This window comes from Fukomys damarensis, unplaced genomic scaffold, assembly GCF_012274545.1.
Source record: "Fukomys damarensis isolate Sample0158 unplaced genomic scaffold, DMR_v1.0_HiC HiC_scaffold_23, whole genome shotgun sequence".
In the NCBI taxonomy this organism is placed as follows: domain Eukaryota; kingdom Metazoa; phylum Chordata; class Mammalia; order Rodentia; family Bathyergidae; genus Fukomys; species Fukomys damarensis.
In genome coordinates this window covers 57,426,558-57,446,452 of record NW_022900935.1, presented here as the reverse complement: position 1 = coordinate 57,446,452, position 19,895 = coordinate 57,426,558, and the positions used below count along the sequence as shown (strand labels likewise).

General features: G+C 47.4%; 1 protein-coding gene and 1 pseudogene across 1 annotated transcript in view; one reads left to right on the top strand and one right to left on the bottom strand.

Moving 5' to 3' along the window:
• Positions 1 to 9,874, top strand: part of LOC104860238 (leucine-rich repeat-containing protein 37A2) — an 11,802-nt gene extending 1,928 nt beyond the window's left edge. The window contains 9 exon segments of the mRNA XM_033767418.1: positions 1,004 to 1,122; positions 3,436 to 3,694; positions 3,871 to 4,879; positions 4,881 to 5,030; positions 5,362 to 5,460; positions 7,838 to 7,887; positions 9,109 to 9,160; positions 9,240 to 9,382; positions 9,464 to 9,874. Of these exon segments, the coding sequence (XP_033623309.1) occupies positions 1,004 to 1,122; positions 3,436 to 3,694; positions 3,871 to 4,879; positions 4,881 to 5,030; positions 5,362 to 5,460; positions 7,838 to 7,887; positions 9,109 to 9,160; positions 9,240 to 9,382; positions 9,464 to 9,557 (1,975 nt within the window). The 3' untranslated portion in view covers positions 9,558 to 9,874.
• A 5,237-nt stretch (positions 9,875 to 15,111) lies between these two features.
• On the bottom strand, positions 15,112 to 16,295 carry LOC104860237 (annotated as a pseudogene).
• Positions 16,296 to 19,895: the final 3,600 nt, after the last annotated feature.

The window sequence follows — 19,895 nt, the reverse complement described above, 5'->3', positions numbered from 1 at the left end:
CCCAGGCTGTCCTCGAACTCACAGTGATCCTCCTGCCTCAGCCTCCCAAGTGCTAAGATTACAGGCATGTGCCACCATGCCCAGCTGCAGTGGCTTTTATACCATTGGCTGCAACTTGAATTGTGCCACCCTCCTCCATGGCAGGCTAACTAGAAACTTGCTGGTGCGGTAAAGTAGTTGAGGGGTTGCAGAAGACCCTTCACGTAGCACTCTGCTCCACTTGTTTTCACCAGGTCCCTCCTCGACTTAACTGGCCCACGCTGTACACCCCTTGCTTTCTGCTAAAGGCTCATCTTCCTGAACTTCCTGCAGCGTCTGCTCCCTTCCCTCCGGTGTCAGCTAGACGCCCTCCCTTCCAGAGGGTCGTTGTGAATTCGTGGACTCCTCTTCACATTGTGCTGTCGCTCCTCCCTCCCTCCCTCCTTCCCTTTCTGTATTCTGTGACACTAGGGATCAAACCCAGGCCTTGAGCACGCTAGGCGAGCTCTCTGCCGCCCCCACGCAGTCCTCCTCATCCCTTTGCTCCAGTGGCCTACATGTGGCCAGTGGGATCTGTGTTAACCACACGATGTGGTAGGAATGAACTGGTTTTTTTGCCCAGAGTAAGGCGTAACATTTACCACTCCTAACAGGAATTGGGAAAGGGACTCCAGACATTGGAGGCTGATTCAGACTCTTCTTAGAAGTCGGCCTTCTTCCTGTGCACTCCCAGCCCAGAGTGACACTCTGGAGTTGAAGGGAGACGCTTCTGAACAAAACTACAGATTACTGTCACCCATCAGTGCTCATCTCTGCTGCCTTTGTTGTAGGCCTGCCACATGCACTGCTGTGCTTACCCTTCTGGGGGCGCCTCCCTCCTCCTTCCTGTGTACTAACAATATTCCAAAGCAGCGATTGTTCTTGGGTTCCTACCCAGCTGCTCAGACCTCGCCTCAAACTCCTTTCAGCCCCGTGAGGACCTTGACCTGCCTAGGAACTCAGCTCTCCGTGTTTCTGCCTACAGGATCTTACCGAGCCATCTGGTCTGCTGCCTCTGCCGATTTAAAAATGAAATTGAGGTTGTCTTCAAGACAGTCAAGCTGCACTGTGAGAGGACGTGTCTGATCAGTGCCACGCAGTGTCGTGAGTCTCATCTGCCTGATGATAAATGTGTTCATTTTTGTTTTATTTGCTTTCTAATTTTTAACTGGTGATGATAAGTTTTTGACAAAATGTTTTTTTTTTTTCCGGTATCGGGGATCGAACTCAAGACCTTGCACTTGCGAGGCAGGCACAGTGCCACTGAGCTAAATCCCCAGCCCAATAACATTTTAAACAAATGATAAAATTGCTTTACTTTTATTCATTTCTCAGAGTTAAACTCCCTAAATTTCTGAAGTGCTCCCCTGCTGACAGGTTCTCGGTTAGTGCTGCATGGATCCTGACATAACTGTGCCAATGCACAGGGACCCAGAGGAAGGGATGGAAGGGAGGGAACACCGTTTGGCCTGTGCTTTTACTTTTATTCATTCATCAGAGTTAAACTCCCTAAATTTCTGAAGTGCTCCCCTGCTGACAGGTTCTCGGTTAGTGCTGCATGGATCCTGACATAACTGTGCCAATGCACAGGGACCCAGAGGAAGGGATGGAAGGGAGGGAACACCGTTCATGGCCTGTGCCCCCTGCTTGGTGCTTTGCCTTCCAGTGATAACTGAGTTCATAAAGTGCACCGCAGTTTGTAAGCTGCTTCTGTGTACATCATTTCTCAAGTTTCTTCAACCTCAGCACAGGTATAGATTGGTTTTGTCTTGTCTTTGCAATTGTATAAGAGTGTAAGTAATGCTATTTTATTTGGTGCCTGAGAGTTTCTGATTGCATAACCAGAAAGTGCTGCCTGTCCCTTCTAAGGGAATACAGGTTCTTCCATGCCTAGACTGTCCAACCCTGAACTTGTTCCAAATCTCACATGGCTCAGGTGCATTGAAGCGCTTTTCTGCATATCAGGTTTTTTTGGCTCTTAGTTCATGCCTGCGAACTGAGTGCTTTCACGTCCAGACAGCTTGAATATAGGTCTCTATCCACAATGCGTGCAAACAGTAAGTAATAGCACTCTGCTCTGTATGCAGAAGCAGTGTTGCTTGGTTTTCATAACAATTTTTCACCAATTACATCATTCATTCTTCCCTCAGAGGTAAGAAAAATAAGAATTTCTGGCCTCCTTTTGCAGATGAGAAAAACAAGATAAGAGCTGTCAAGTGCTACAGCCTCATGCCCGCGTCTCTGTCCCCAGTTCTGGGCTCTCCACAAGCCCATGTTCCTCTTTCCTCCTGATCCTTACCTCCTGCTCCTGCCCTCACCACCACCACCAGCACAATGGGCACTTGACTTTCACACCATCAGAAGCTTTGGATGATTAGAAAATTAGACAGAAATGAAAGTAGGGCAGGATCTGATAGAAACAGCTTTTTTCCTGTACATTAGGACCTCAAGCAATATTGACCCAGAAATTGCTGTTATTCTGCAGATTTATTGCACTTCATTCCACACAGGCATACAACCAGGCAAAATAAAAACCTCCTAGCCTACAACCCAAATCCCCGCCCAAATCTAAGGAGAGAACCAGGGCAGAATAGTATTTGGTTCTGTGTAGAGCCTTTTGTTATGGGGCTGGTACAGTGTGGCGAACCTATGACACCTGAGTTGTGTTTTCCTTTTAAGGCAAAATATTTTAATTAGACTTGTTTCTTCTAAACTAAAACCTCAGTACTCAGGTTTAATTGCAATGTTGGCAGTTTGCCGGTAAGTGGGTTTGGGATTGCAATTTGGCACCCAGTCTCTAAAAGTTCTCCATCACTGGGCCTGGCTATTTGGGAGCAGGGACCAACCAAGTGAAGGCACTGGGTGGTGAATAGGTAGAGAGAACATATGCTGATGAGGGCCTGTTAGCAGAAGGGCTGGGAGCTCTGCTTTTGCACGTCTGCCTCCCCGTCCTCGGAGGACTGTCCTTCATTGTGGTCATCTGTGACGGCAGCAAGAACATGGCACACTGGAGAGGTGGAGTGAGGAAGCCTTGTGCTCCCCCTGTGGCTACAGTGAGGCGGTGTGGTATACGGCATCCCGAGCAACATGGAAGGCCGGCAGAGGGCTTGCTGTGTGGGCCAATATTTGTCAGTATTTGGCCTTTTATTGAGTACCAATCCATTGGCTGTCCTAAGTTAAGTTGCTGTATTTCCCACTATGCAATGTCCCGAGTAGGGAGCACTTCAGCAAGACAGGTCTTTTAGTGTTGTGCTTTTCATAGGTTTAAGTTGGGGTGCTTTTTTGTCCCTTCTAAATGGCAGCCAAATATCGACTGATCTCTAGCTTATTGGACTGGCATGTATAGCTGTGGGCTGACAAAAAGCTCTCTGGCTATCAGTGTCCCCTGATTGAGAGCAGTTTCTTCTTCTCTGACAGTGGGAGAAGCGTCCATTGGGAACCCTGGGGGCACCTTCATGAAGGTGTTAGAAGCCCGGAAGATGAGCACCAGCACCGAGCTGACTATTGGCTCTGAAAAGTCATCTTCAGAGAAAGGCAGTATCGACTCCTCAGGCTTTATGAAAGAGCAGGTAGACATTAACGATGAAAGTGACATCATTAGTGCACTAAGTTACCTGTTGCCGTACTTCTCACAGGGAAACCTAGAAGGTGCAGAGTCAACATTATTACCATTCTTGTAGCTGCTTTTTTCAAAAGTACAAGATAGACACAATTCCCTGGGTTATCGGAAAAACAACACAAGGAACTCTTCTTTTCTGCCTGCATCCAACAGTTCATCTTTCACAAGTAAACTGAATAAGCTATATTTTCTGCAGAATATTTTTGATGCAGAAATTCAAGAAAAAGTAGATAAGGTGAAAAAAAAGACAAAACTGCCCTGCTTATGCAGTCTAGCCTTTTTGGTCCCAAATTCAGGCGCCAAATCTTTCCAAAGAAGTGGGAAAGTGCTCAAGCACAGGAAAACAGCCTGGCAGAGATTTGGCGTGGAAGGAAAAGGCTTCAAAGAGTGAAGAAGGTCCTTGGGAGAAACAGAAGAAATGATTTTACTCATAGCATTTTCATTTTAGAAAATGCAAAATCTAGAGTTAAAACCATGAAGGATCCTAAACGAATGTTACATTCTGGAAAAGTCCACCGCTTTCACAAATTTCAATCTCTCATGGCCCACAGAACACCCAAGGCCAAACTGAGAGAACGGTTGAGAAAGGAAAACACACACAGTAGACTAATGCTTATACAGAGGCCTCAGTTTTCAGCAGTGAGGAGCCTTGTCAATTCCCCTTCAAGACGGTTCTCATCTTCAGGAGACCTGGATTTTCAGAAGACTCTTGTCTCCGAATTATATGCTCCTTTAGGTGCTTCAGTGGAACACGCTCCTGTAGAGAACCATGCCCTAGATGATTTTCCAGGAGAGGATTTTGCACTAAACGTTAATGTGCCAGAAGAAAATCTCTCTGAAAAGACAACTCACAAGAATCCTTCCGTTGCAGACTCTGCTGTGATTGCATTCAACCCAATGCCCGGTGTGCACTAGACCAGGAAGGCACAATGGGTACACCTCAACACATTCACTGAGACACCCCACAAAGACTTTGCTTCTCTCTTGCTGTCATTCCCAGGTGATCAGTTCGAAACTTACCTAAACCAACAACTCCAGCCATTTATCCCAAACCATGACATAAGAAGGCTGATTTCCCAAGTCATCTTGACTTTAAAGATGGACTGCTCTGAAGCTCACGTGCAACTGGCCTGTGCCAAGCTCATCTCTAAAATGGGCCTCCTGATGAAGCTTCTCAGTAAGCAGCAAAATGTTAGTATGCCCATGGCCCAGTGGGATGGAGACCACTGGAAAAGTGAGAACTCTTATCAGTGACAGCGCAGCAGGCCAGGGTGAAGAGCAGGAGGAGCAGGAGTCGAGGCAGGTGAGGACAACTGCCCAACATGAGGGTCTGCCACAAAGCACCCAAGCAGGAGGACCAGGGGCTCCTCATCTGTATTTTGTCTTGGCCACATAACTTTGGCCAGGACAGTGAAGCTTAACTTTCTCCTTAAGAAAACAAAGCTGACTGGACACACAAGATAAACAAACTAGAGAAGGACACCCATAATAATATTTGTTTTTGTTTGTTATCAGGGATCAAACTCGGGTCCCTGAGCTTGCAAAGCAGGCACTGGAACCACTGAGCTAAATCCCTGGCCCCCATAATATTTGTAACACATTCCATTTGGTATGTTTTTAAGAACCTGTAAGCTATTCAGCTGGAAGAACTGGATTCAAATAATCAGCTTTCACCCTGCCTTTCTCTGTGTCACTTAACAAAAAATATTATTATTGTTTTGTAGCTCACAGAAGTTCCAGGAGTTAACTATTTCAAACTGATCTTGCCCTTGTCTGTGATGGGAGGAGTGATGATTTTTATGCTAATTTTGTGTCTCTTTAAGGTAAGGATAAAAATTGGTTCAGGTTTCCTGAATGCATCTTGTTTTTATAATAGACGGGGAACTCATGAACTAAAACTCCAAGCCACTTTGCTCTCTCCTATTTGACATCCTTCTTTAGTAACTGACATTGAACTATTCTTTGTTCTTTTATTGAAATATTTCCAGGGATTTGGTTTTTTGAGACAAGGTCTCGCTATGTAGTTCAGACTGGCCTTGCGTTCATTGTGTAGCCCAGGCTGGGCTCCAACTCAAGGCCATCCTCTTGCTTCAGCCTCTCGAGTGCTGGGATTACAGGTGCTCATCACCGTGCCCGGTGTTTTCTAGGGATTTTTAAAGGAACCCCACTCCCAGGAGATCCCTGAGGAATTGAAATCAAGATAACAGGCCATTTGACTACTTAGAGAAGTTAATTCTGAGGGCCAGAATTGGCATGAAAGAAAATTTCCTATATCAGCAGTTTGATGTCCTCACTGATCTCGTATTCATTCTATGATCAAGGAGCTGTCATCCCCCTGGGGAGAAAGGACAAGGCCACAAGACAGAAGTCCATCTTGTAGATTCCTTAGCTTTCTGCAGCTGCCACCTCCTCTAGTGCGTGAGGCATTGTCTAATAGGTTCAGCTGCAGCACTGCCGCTGAGCCTTTTGTCAGGGTTCCCACGGCAGGTCCTACTTACAGTAACCTGTTGCTGGAGCTCGCCTCCGTTTACCTTTTTCCTGATTTCATAATGGTTTGCTCCTTTTACTTTTTATTTACGAGACTATTAAAGGGTAATTTCATAAGTTGACAAACCTTTTCCTCCTTCCAGTTCAATCACCTAATAATTTACCTTTCCCACAGTCAGGCAGCCTTCAGTTCCAGCCAAAGCAGTCCCTCTCCGTGCCCGAGTCCTACCATGCCCATTCCTATGTTTGTCTGTGCCTCTATCTAAAATCCCCTCACTTCACCTGCCTGTGGAAGTGCCATGAATGTATCAAAAATCAACTCAAGCTTGTCTTTCTTCGTGAAGCCTTCCCTGAATCCCCTGGCTGTCATGAGCCTAGTCCCCTCTTAAGAGATTTGTGTCCATTTCTTAAAGCTTAAAGCCACAGTGAGGTATAAATAATACTTACTTACTCCAATAACTAAAAATGTAGAAGTTTTTTAAAAGACAGATATCCAAGAGGGAAGCATGTACTAAAGCCGGGTGTGGTGCTGCAACCTGTGATCCTAGCATTTGGGAGGCTGAGGCAGAAGGATCACTATGAGGTCAAAGCCAGCCTGGGCCACACAGTGAGTTCAGGGTCAGCCTGGACTACATTGCAAGGCAAAAACTAAAACCAGAAAACAACAAAATACACACCAGAGCAGAGTGCAGATGTGTAAGGACCAGATGGCTTCCTGGTATATCAGACTTGAGTGGAACTCAATAGGAAAATATGTCTATTCCAAGAAGGGCTGGTCAGGAGTACAAGCGTAAAAAGGCGAGGTAGGAGCCAGCATGGGCTGTGCCCATTCTAACATTGGGTAAGGATAGTTATGAAACCTGGGCAGCAGATGTGAAGTCATTTCTGCTGGTGAGGCCACCCCTGTGTGTTTGGGGGGTGGTGTGGATTTGCCCTCCTCGGCCCTTTCTATGACATGCTGGATTCAGCTGATCCCTTTGTTCCAATTCTGCTCTCACCAAGGCCTCCTTTTGTGCCTGGCTGTGCCTCCCAGACGTCTCCCTATAGTGAGGTCATTCCCTGAAGGTGCAGACAGGTGTGCTGTCTCTGGGACAGAAGTCTTTCTCCTCAGGTCATTATCTGGCAATCTGCTTTGGGGTCAGTCCCATGATACTGATAAGGTAAGACTGCTCCAAAAGGAAGGAGTGAGTTGTCTCTTGGTGAGAGCAGAGTCTAATTTCTGAGTACCAGAAGCAGGGCCAACATGGGGTCATACTCTTAAAATTCAGTTGTAACCAGAACCGCAGAACAAATTCTCAGGCCAGAATTGAAGAAGAAATTAAGTGTGTGAACCAAGGCATCACTATAAATGGCTGGGATTGGCGGCATATGCCCAAAATCCCAGCACTGTGGGAGGTGGGAGGCTGAGGCAGGAGGATTGCAAAGTCAAGCATAGCCTGGGCATTTTAGCACCTCAGCAAGACCTTGTCTGAAGAAAATTTTCATATCAATGTCTAGCTCCATTTCTAGCTCCATCTAGCAATATCTCTATATATGTCTGTCTCAGGGCAAAGGCCCTGATTTCAATCCCCAGTATTAGATTTTTTAAGTTCTAACTGCACGCATGACTCCAAGCAAGGTGCCTTGGATAAATAAATACATAAAAATAAATAAAAGGACTAAAATTTAAGAGATGTCGGTGGATACTCACAACTGTGTCTTCTTCCCAAACAGATTTATACCCAAAGAAGAGCTCCAGAGGAGAGTGAAGAAGGGGCCCCAAGGTAAATACAAGCCTTTGGATCATTCAATATCTAGGACTAGAACTAGAGGCGAACTTAGAACCCATCTATTTAAATCCCTGGATGTCACAGTGTGGAGCCCACTTGTGGCAGAAGAATCTTTCCTTTCTCTGGGGTTTCACTTGGCTCCAGCAAAGCCGGGATGGCCGGTCAAGTGCGGAGGCACCTGCTGTCACCAGGCATCCAGTGCGGAGGGTGGAGGCCATAGGTTGGGCACGCCTGCTCCTGCAGTGGAGAGCTCAGGCACAGCCAAAGGCCTTCCTGGAGACTCAGGAGCTAGGCTGGGGTTGTTGGAAGGAGGAGTAGGCATCCTTCCTCAGAGGGGCGGAAGTGCATCTTCGCAAGCTTCCGGTTACCTTGTCATCCTCTAGTCCTTTTACTCAGGATTCAGATTCATCCATATTCTCCTGCTCCCTCCCTCGCTTTCTCTCGTGCTGGAGATTGAACCCAGAGCCTTTGCACCAAGCACCATCCCACCTTTTTTCTTAAATCTGTTGTGTTTTTTTTTGTTTCTGCTTTTGTTTTTCGAGACAGGATCTTGCCAAGTTGCCCAGGGTGCTCTTGAACTTGCCACCTTCCTGCCTCAGCTTCCCAGAATGCTGGGATTACCAGTGTGTACACCACATATGGCTCCAAAAGGACATCTTGTATTTGAGGGTGAATGGTGTCCTTTAAACTGATCTCTCAACTCACTCATCAGTGACAGCCCTCACTATGAAAATCTCTGAACTGTACAACTTTACTAATTGGAGTTGGGTATTTGCTTGGTGTGCTGACTTAGGATAAAACAGCTAGGAAAATAGAAGCACCTTCTAGTTCTTCCCCAGTGAGGGCCTGCTGTGGGACTCGGTGTGCGTGGACTGATGAGAAAGGCTCTGGACAGAGTGAAACACTTCCGCTCGGTATGGTCATGCAATTTGTTCACTGCACGAGGTACCTGACCATGGTGTAAGTGGGACTGATACCCCCGCCTGTGTCCGGCTGTGCCAGGACGTGCTAACATGAGGCCCCCAGTAACAGCCGGAGCCTCTGAAAGCCCAGCATTGTGGAGTTGTTTTCAGGACCCCAGGTCTGGGGAGAACTTGCTCACTGTGATTATGGACCTAGGTACAGGTTTTGTCCTAATGAGACCTGAGGTGTGCAGCTTGAGAGGTGAAAAATCACTCCAATCACTAATTGTCTCGCACATGTGTTTTCTACAAGGGGCTCTTCCCAGCACTGGCATGGGAGATGCAACAGAGAAAATGAAAATGAGGTAAATTTGAGGAGGACTGGGTGCTGGGGAGGAAGAGGCAGGGGAAAGCAGAAGTCCTAAGTCCCCGTCTGTTTTCCAGGAGGGCGTCCCGGGGTGTGGTTTGCCACTCTGGCTTAGGGACATGCACAGACCTATCAGCGCCTCCCGCGTAAAATACCTGGCGGCTATGCTACATGACAAGGACTCTTCTGATGAAGAGAAAATTTTCACAAGGGATACACGGTAAGTGGCCAGGGATGACTTAAAATTCCTGACTCGAAAGGGGTCAGGGACAGCTTCATTTTTTTTTGCATTGTTCTCCAGGCAGTTCTGTGAAGTCATCACAGAAATGGCACTAACAGAGCTGCCCTTTGAGGATGGGGAAAGTGGAGCACTGGAAGAGGTCATCATCGACTGAGCCTGTCCTGCTCTAGCAGCGCTCCTATGTACTGATGTAGTGATTTTTTTACATTAAAATGTACAAAATTCAAAACCACTTTTAGTTATGTGTTCAGAAATTAAAATGTAAATAGTTAAATATGTCTGTGCACAGAGCAAGAGCATGGGCAAAAAGTACTGGGACTAAAGCTCAGATCCTTCGTGACCAGGATTCTCCATCAAATGCCCATTGCTCTGGTCCACTTTCCTCTGCTTTTTCAAGAACCAGTTTTGCATTGGTAGAGAGTGGCTCGTCCCTGTAGCCCCAAGCACTCTGGGAGGATCACAAGTTTGAGCCCAACCTGGGCAACTTAGTAACTCAATGAGACCCTGTCTCATAACCAAAAATAAACTAAGGCTGGGAGTGTAGCTCAGTGTGAAGGTCTGTGGCTCTATTCCCACTACCACCAAAAAGAATGAGCCAGTCATTCCCTGCATACTTGGCCTCCGGCCCACAGGGGATTGTCCACCTATGTACTTTCTGGACCCTCTCCCAGGGTGTTGGGATCACCAGAATATTTCGATCACTGAGCCTACTGCACTCAGGGGTCAAGGCCTGTCTTGAATCAATTCCAGCCACTTCTGCAAAAGCCCCACCTGTGACCCATGAGACCTTGGGGGGACATCTAGTCACAGCCATAATAAAGAGTCCATCAAGACTGGGGGACTCTGAGTACATGTGTACAGAGCACATAAATCTTGTGTCCTCCACTAATGCTAATTATATCACTAATAGCAATTATACACTGTGTGTGTGTGTGTGTGTGCGCGTGCGTGCACCTGTGCATGCATGTGTGTGCTATCTCATTTAAATCTTACAGCTGTCTGGGAAGTAGATCTTATTCTTCCAATTAATAGGTAAGGAAACTGAGGCTGAGGAGTAGATGATTTGTCCAAGTTCAAACTTAGGTTTGTTAGCACTCTTTATATCCCAACTAAAAATCATACTTTAACAGTAAACAGCCCTACAGCATAAGGTCTGACCACATCCAGCAACCTGTCCCTGTCTACCTCTCAGCTGCACTTTCCCCTGTGCTGGGTGCTGTGGTGGCAGGACCAGGCCCCATGTCTGCAAGATGGGCAGCAGTAATTCTCACTCTACACAGCATTGAAGGAAATAAGTCAGAGAAATCCTCTTACTAGCTCTGATGGGCCAGCCATGGTCATGTGTGCACTTTCTGGGACAATGAAACCAGGAATCCAAACCCAACAGAATCACAGGGTATGAAGGAGGCTCAGCCCAAAGTCAAGCCAGAAGAAGGGTCTGTTCCCAGAAGACAGAGGGCTGTGGCGGGCTGCATGAGGCGGGAGTAGGAGGGCTGGAGGATCAAAGACTGAAGCTGGACTGAAACAACACGTAAGCCTATGGGGAGCACAGCCATATTGACCTGTGATTCACCCGAGCAGTGTGGACGTGCCGTCGCCCATAGCAACAGGCTAGTTCAACCGGTGGTTAGGAAATGTAACGGTTTCCTCCCGGAATGTGTGGGCGGCAGTTGGTAACGGTTTCCTCCCGGAATGTGTGGGTGGCAGTTGGTAACGGTTTCCTCCCGGAATGTGTGGGCAGCAGCTGGTTGGAGAGTATAAAAGGAGGTTTAGTAATAAAGCAGTACAGAAGAACCATGAGAAGAAAAGTGCCTCCCATCTCTCTGTCCTCGTCCTTTCAGGTTTAGGACCTGCTGGCAGGATCCTGATGTCGCGGCTCGCCACATAAGCCCAAACTCAACAATGCTGCACATGTTCACAGATGCTGTGAACCTGAAACCTCTCCAGTTCTCCCCTCTGCCCCCGTAGCACTTTACAGGTGCTTTTACTATTTTCCAAGTCACACAGTAACAGGAGATTTTGTTTCCCATCTGGAGTCTACCTGGTGTGAAAGTGTTCCTAGAAATGTGCAGTACGTGTGAGCATTTGTTCATGTCTCTGACCTGTGCTACACCAGCCCACCCTAGGACCCACGCCTTTAGTAGCCTCACAAAAGTGTGGAGAGCAGTGTGAGACAGACAAGCCTGCAGGCTTCAGAGAGCGGGGCCTGGAAAGTAAGAGACCAAGAGGCAGGGACTCTTGAGAAACAGACAAGAAATTGTTCTCAGGGACTTCCCACAGCCTCAAAATTCAGTGGAAGCAACAATTCAGTGGGATAACTGAGGGGTACTGAGGGCTTGATCTGGTGGCATGTTCCTGGTGTATAACTCATTGGGATGACAAAGGGACCAGTGTTTTTAGCCCTGTCTTTGAGGGTTGACATGAGCTCCCAGGTTACAGAGATGAGGGAGACAGAAGTGTGCAAAATCAAGCAGTCTTAGGCAAAGGTGGTCTGGCTGGTCATCACCTCAGGACTGGTCAGGGTGCCCCTGTCTAAAGCAGTGATAAGGAAGGTGCTGTTGCCTGTGGGTAGTTTCCACTCCTCCCGAGATGTTCATGGATCAGAACTGTGATCCCTAGAGTCCAAGGGGACTGCCAGACAGAGTGACTCAAAGGCAGAGGTACCAAGTTTGTAACCCTGCTTTTAGTCGCTCATTGGACAGGTGCAGCCCCGTGTGAAGAGTCAGTGTTTTCAATAAAGTATCCCGAAAGTCTTTGGTACAAGGCCATACACCCAATAGCAAGTTGTATAAATGGAAGCAGGCACAGGGCTCCCAACTGTTGTGGAGATAGGGACTCCACCCTTGCCCAGAGATCAAGGGAAAGAGGACCCGTGGCCAAGCTCAGTGGAGGTCACATCCCAGCACTGGCCTGTTCCCAGCCCTCATGTGCACCCTTAGGACCTGCACGTACCTCTTCCACCCTACTGTGGTCCACATTCAGGCCCTGGGCTCCCACTCAACCAAAGCCCGCAATGGTAAATGCCCAAAGCACAGTCACTGCTGACCCAGCGACACCTGCCCTTCAGTGACACAGTTGGTACTTTTGACATTTGTTTAGGATGGAAAGACATTTGTTTAGGATGGAAAGAAAAAACTACAAAGAGTAGAAGAAATCGGGGCTGAATGGCGAGTTACATGTCGCGAGCCGCGACGTCAGGATCCTGCCAGCAGGTCCTAAATCTGAAAGGACGAGGACAGAGAGATGGGAGGCACTTTTCTTCTCATGTTACTTGCTGCTGCTGCTTTATTACCAAACCTCTCCTTTTATACTCTCCAGCTGCGTGGCTGTTAGAGAGCTCCGCCCACACATTCCGGAAGGAAACCGTTAAACCGTTACATTTGCACCAGTAAACCGTTCAACAGATCAGACCACCAGTTGAACTAGCCCATTGCTATGGGCGATGGCACGTCCACACTGCTCGGGTGAATCACAGGTCAATATGGCTGTGCTCATGTTGTGTTCCTTTACAATGCTCTCCATAGTTACACACAGGAGAGTCCCCAAGGGCACCTTGAGCTGGTCACATGGTAATAAAGGGCAGTGAAAACGGGTATGTGTTTTCCTGGCTCCAGCGTGGATCCAAGCTCTGCCCACGAGGCTGTGCTCATGTCCTCGGGAGGCAAAGATCCAGCAGGTGCTATTGCTGCCACTCACAAGTGGACAATCATCAACTGAGGGAAGTGAAGTGGCGGCCCCCAAGTCACACAGGCTGCTCAGGCTGAGCAAGGGCATGGATCCAGAAGCCAAGATCTGATCTGCCGCATAAGTGCCAGAGGCAGACGGTACAGAAGAGCACAGCCAGCCCAAGGAGGTGAGGGTGGGCTGAGACTGGACTCCAGGTCCTGGCTGGTGTCTAGGGCTACGCAGCCCATAGCACTCTACCAAGGCCCAGGGCCTCTGGGAGCAGCTGGTCCCGCCCACGGCTCCCCCGGGACCACGATTGGCTCCACGGTTTGGGGGCGGGGCCAGAACGACAGAGCCTCCGCGTTGTCGTTAGTCACGAGGATATGTTAAACGTTTTTAATGGCTGGAAGGTGTCAAGGTCACTCTCTCTGTTCCGACTCTCTAACCGCCTTAGGTGAGGAACAGTGCAGGGCAGAGGGGCTGACGCAGACGGTGGGCCTCCCTCCCTCGCGCTGGCTCCAGACCCTGGTTGCCTTGCGCCCATTGGGCCTGCTGTTCGGTCCTCCATCTTCTCTTTGACCCGACCTCAGCCCTGACCCCATCCACTCCGCGCTGGCCTTGAGGAAATACAGCCCACTGGGACCCCTCCAGCCTCCTTAGAACCCCAGGCTGGAGTACAACCCTTCGCCTCTTTTTACCGCATCTTCACGCAACCCCTCTGGTAACCCTAATGCTCCACACAGACCTCCCGAAAGCCGTTCAGGTTTCCCTCCAATGGCTCGCCGTTCTCCTCCCAGTCGCCACAGCCCCGTTGAGTTCCCGACATCCTCAGCACAGACATCGCACCTCTGTCTTCTTCCTTTCTTGAACGTCCCGCCCTGTCGAGTTGTAACCTCAGCCTGCTCCTGAGACTTGATATATCTTCCTTTTTTTAAAGACAGGGTCTCACTATGTAGTTTTGCACTGCTATAACAATTTCATTACAGACCAAGGGAGAAAAAGAAAAAAAGGATAAAACCATCACACTGCGTAGATTACTAAAGCTTTTCTACTTTTTTAACAGGATATTCCATCCAGTAGATTTATTGTCATATTCCCTTCAAAACAGACAAGATGCTTACCATCTCTTAAAGATTATACATTGCCACTGAAAGAAAAATTTTACAGTCACTGTACATCAAGGTTGAGAAACTGTCCTGCATGAAAAATGCACTGAGAAATCATGTCAGTGAAAGAAAAAGAAAACATCATTGTGTTTAAGGAAAGACAAGTCCTCATAATGCGCCATCTAGGTGTGGATAGTCATTCTTCTTGGAGTAGCTGAGATGTAGGGTTTTCTTCTGCCCTTTCCGCTCATTATACTGTTTTTACACAACAGTATTCGTTAAGGCAAACAAACCCTTTTCAGAAGAGTTCTTAAGGAAAATGTGAACAAATAGCAAACTTTTGGCATTAAAACAGGTTAACACACAAGTAGCCTTTAGTAGTATATATTAAGCATATTTTTCTTGAACTAGTGACAAGAAAAGATGAACATGCTTATTTAACAATGTCAAAAAGTTGAAAATTCAATGTCCAAGCTATTCTAACAATGCTTCTGTAGCTTTAAGCTCTAAACAGTGGAGAATTTATGCAAATGCATTAAAGAATTCAAGCTTGGCAAATTACACCCAAGCAGGTTATTAAACTATATATACAGAAAGTAAATGATAAATACAGAAATAAGAGTCCTTCTACTTTTCCTTATAGCCTTGAAAATTTACAAACTTTTTGAGGACAGTTCTGTAGTATTAAACATTAGGTAACCACAGGAATTGGGAAACCTAACTACACCAACTGATTTAAAATACTCAAGATGACTTTGTAGTGTTTAATACAATTCAGTTTGTAGTTAAGGGCACAAGACAACATTTAACAAAAATAATCACATCAATTGACCTAGAAATCAAATGCAAATAGATATGAATACAATCTCCAAAATTTGTCTTTTTAAGTGAACATTTATTCAAAGTTATACAAGAATTTGAAGGATTAAAGTCTTCTGTGACACAAAGACATCTCATATAGTTTCATGTCTCAGTGGAGCAGGAGCAGAGAGGGTGAAATAATGAGTAGTCCTACTTGGGCAGTTAGATAGTTAAAACAGACTCAACAGCAGCCTCTCCCAGCCTGCTGTCCTCCCTGATTGCCTGCATGTGTCGCATTAGTAGCAGCATGCTGGGGGCCAATTTTAATGCCATTTGCCTCGTTATTAATGTCAAAGATGCCTTCTTGAATTTTTTTATAAATTAATTTTGCTGTGTTAATAAAGGCCTCTTCTACATTGGAAGCAGTTTTAGCAGACATTTCCATGAAGATAAGCCCATGTTCTCGCGCAAAAGCTTCACCTTCTTCTTTTTTTACTTCTAGATATCAAATCGTTTTTATTTCCAATAAGCATAATTGTCGCGAGCCGTGATGTCAGGATCCTGCCAGCAGGTCCTAAATCTGAAAGGACGAGGACAGAGAGACAGGAGGCACTTTTCTTCTCATGGCAATACTGCTGCTGCTTTATTACCGAATCTCTCCTTTTATACTCTCCAGCTACACGGCTGCAAGAGAGTACCGCCCACACATTCCGGAAGGAAACCGTTAAACCATTACAGTTGCTAGGCAACAGATCAGACCACCAGTTGAACTAGCCCGTTGCTATAGGCGATGGCACGTCCACACTGCTCGGGTGAATCACAGGTCAATATGGCTGTGCTCATGTCACGCTCTTTTTACAATGCTCTCCATACATAATGACCATGTTAGAATTGGAATGCTGGTGGGCATCCTCTAACCAAGTTGTCAAGTGGTTGAATGTATCTCTCCTTGTAATATGATATACTAGTAAAGCCCCTGCAGCACCTCTGTAATATGACCTTGCAATGGAACGAAAGGACTCTTGCCTGGCAGTGTCCCAGATCTGGAATTTTATCTGCTTTCCATCAGTGCTAATCATTCGAGCACCAAACTCTACACCAATAGTGAGGTCATGCACTGGCTGAAATTTCTTGTCAGTAAACTGTAGCAGTAAACATAATTTACCAACACCTGTGTCGCCGATGATGCTATACTTAAAAAGATAGGCGTATGCCATGGCCGCAGCCGCTCTGTGCCAGGGCACACGGCTCCTCCTCCTGCTACTGCTCCTCCTCCACGCCCCTCACCCCAGCGCCGCTCAGCCTTGAAACCCTAGGCCCCGCCCACTGCCTCCGCACCGTGGCCGCTGTGGCCGTCAGCCGCCAGGAATAAGGGCCTGAGGCCGGACAAACAGCCATGTTTGGTTTTAAGATATGTTACTGCAAAGAGTCAAGAGTCTTGGTGTCGCAAGCTGCGACGTCAGGATCCTGCCAGCAGGTCCTAAACCTGAAAGGATGAGGACAGAGAGATGGGAGGCACTTTTCTTCTCATGGTACTTGCTGAGCGCTTTATTACCGAAACTCTCCTTTTATACTCTCCAGAGTCTCTGGGACAAATTGTTGGAGCGGATAAAAGTTTTGCCTTGCATTTATTGGGCCCCGAGGTCGTGGGCCCTGATTCCTGTTTTTTGGCTGGTTGGGAAAGGATGTATTTGGACCTAAAAAGGTGCCATCTTTTGCAAAAAGCGAACAGCACTCTTTAGGTGAATGGAGACCCTTTTGACAACCGGAGCAAAGCACAGGTCTGGAAGTTTGGCTCCTGGAGGGGCCCTCCCTTTGCATGTGACCTGTTTGGTGACAAGCATAGCAGACAGGTGGTGCGTGACCAGGAGGAGTAGGCTGTTTAGGGCCTCCTTTTGCATTCTGAGTCCTATGTAAGGACTGATAAAATGTTTGGAATGTGCCTCCTTCTCGCGCAGTGCGCTGTGCTGCAGCCTGAGCCCAGGCCACAGTCACTTGTCCTCCCACATCCGCACAAAGCTGAATATAGCCATCTAAGTCAGCTTTATTTTTCCAGAGTCTGAGGACAGGCTTACACCATTTATTGGCATTTTCATAAGCAAGCTGTGTAACAAAGGATAATCCCGTCTGTGCATCAGGGAATATCTTTCCTGCTCCATCTAGCAACCTATGAACAAATTCAGAATAAGGTTCATCTGGCCCCTGCCTGATATTACTAAGACTAGTGCTAAGATCGCCCGCTGATGGAAGTTGTTTCCACGCTCGGCGCGCACAATTAGTGATCTGTTCATAAACTGGTAGTGTATAATTAACCTGGGCTTGCATGCTTTCGAACAATCCTTCTCCCATAAGCATGTCATAATTTGCCAAGGCAGCTCCAGCATTAACATTGCGGATGGCAGCCGCCTTGCATTGCTCAGAGTAATAGGATTTCCACAGGAGGAAATCTCCCCCTGAAAGAACTGCGCGGCAGACCACAATCCAGTCACTTGGTGTTAGCCAGGATCCAGCAATGGAGTCCAGGATAGCACAAGTGAAAGGAGCTGCAGTGCCATACTGATTCACAGCAGTTTTTAATGCTTTCACCAATTTAAACTCGAGGGCGATGTTCTCTAATCGGCCCTTGGGGTCCCTCTTCTTGAACGATGGGGAATAGTCTAAAGACTTCCTCCCCTTGTGCTGCGGCGCATTTGAGAGCCTCTTGTAAAAGAGATGCTATGCCTTGAGACCCTTCAGATGTTATGGAGTCTTTATCTTTAGGCTCATTGGTAGGCCTGGCCTCTGAGGCACGAAGAGACGCAAGTCTACTCGAGAGGCATGAAATCTGCTGCCTCAGCTGAAGCTCCTCTCTGAGCTCCTGATTAATAGTACATAACTGAGCCAGGTTTGCCTCCCTCTGAGTGGGGGGCAGTGCAGAAGGCGGTGGACGCTCAAGTGTTTTTTGAAAAGCCTCAAAACTGGGATATAGCGCTGCGGGGGGTCCTCTGGAATCTGGAGGCTCGGGGGCTCAAGTGAAAGAGGACATTCTCTAGCGTCTTTTTCTGGACCAGATTCAGGGGGCTCTGAAGTCTGAGAGAGCTCCTCTCTAATTTGTTCTAACCCTTCATGCACCTCGTCTAAGGCTTCCAAGATTTCCTTTTTGGTTGGGGTCCTGAGAGCTGTGTTTAACAAAGTCCAATAAAAAGGAGTACTTTCTGGAAAACGATCGGGCTCAGCCACAAGGGCTTTATTCAACTGTTTTCCAGCTCTCTCCCATGCTTCAGCATTTATTTCTGCCTCATCACACAGCCATGGACAAACTGTGTCCAGAATCTTAACAAAGGCCTCTAATTGTGCCCTCTCAACTGTTACTCCTTGTGCCTTCAATAGGCTCTGAATTGAATTTGCTAGATAATTTCTGGATTCTGATTGCCCCATAATTAACAATTTCTAACTTATAAAATCTTTCTAACTTATAAAATCTTCCCACGGACTTGACACCCTCTACCTTCTTTCACTTTTTCTTTCGTGAAGTGAATGGTAGACTTACTGCGAGGATCAGGCACAGCGGTCAGTCCTCTGGAGCACCGTTGCTGCCTTCAACCTGGGTCCGGGATTATGTATCCTCATCAACTTTCAGGTCCCTGTTCAGGCGCCACTTGTCGCAAGCCGCGACGTCAGGATCCTGCCAGCAGGTCCTAAACCTGAAAGGACGAGGACAGAGAGACGGGAGGCACTTTTCTTCTCATGGTACTTGCTGCACTGCTTTATTACCGAACCTCTCCTTTTATACTCCCCAGCTGCGCGGCTGCAAGAGTGCCGCCCACACATTCCGGAAGAAATCCGTTAAACCATTACATTTTCTAGGCAACAGATCAGACCATCAGTTGAACTAGCCCGTTGCTATGGGCGACGGCACGTCCACACTGCTCGGGTGAATCACAGGTCAATATGGCTGTGCTCATGTCACGCTCTTTTTACAATGCTCTCCATACTGGAGTTTTATCTGTTTTCCATCAATTGTTATCATTTGAGCACCAAACTCTACACCAATAGTGAGGTCATGCACTGGCTGAAATCTCTTGTCTGTAAACTGTAGCAATAAACATGATTTACCAACACCTGTGTCGTCGATGATAATATACTTAAAAAGATCGGTGCCAGGGCACATGGCTCCTCCTCCTGCTACTGCTCCTCCTCCGCGCCCCTCACCCCAGCGCAGCTCAGCCTGAAACTCCAGGCCCCGTCTGCTGCCGCCGGTGCCACCGCCACTGTGGCCGTCAGCCGCCGGGAATAAGGGCCCGAGGGGAAGCCGGACAAACAGCCATGTTTGGTTTTAAGATATGTTACTACAGGAAGAGCCTCCACCTGCACGCCTGTCATCCCGGGCACAGGACACACTGGGATGCACAGTCCTGTCCCTACTGTCAGTCTCGGGCAGGAGCAGATGGCTTTGTCTGCCAGACTACTGCACATGACAAGGATGCTGGGCCCTTCCAAATGTCCTGCAGGTTGCTATAGCTCTGGATGACACCACCTGCTGAGGTTGTGGGGCTTGTCGGGAATGTCCCTAGGCCTCCACATGAGGTTGTCTGCAGTGATGCTAAAGCCCCCCACATAGCAGGCTCAGGGCAGAGCCCCAGAGGTGACAGGACAGCCGAGTCTGCACGAGGCCACTCCTCAGATCGGCGAATGGTTCCCAGGAAGTAACAGCTCCAGGAGGCTGTGGGACAGGCACACTGGTCCTATGTTACTACAAAGAGTCAAGAGTCTTGGAAATTAAAAAATTACAACTGGTAAGGGTTATTTTTTGGCTAGAAAATAATCACTTTTAATTCATTATAAATGAATTCTACCATGTGTACAAAATTTATAATAGATTACAAGTGGTATGCTAGGCTTTCACGTTCTTGAGAGGCAGGCAGCGGAACCTCTGAGCT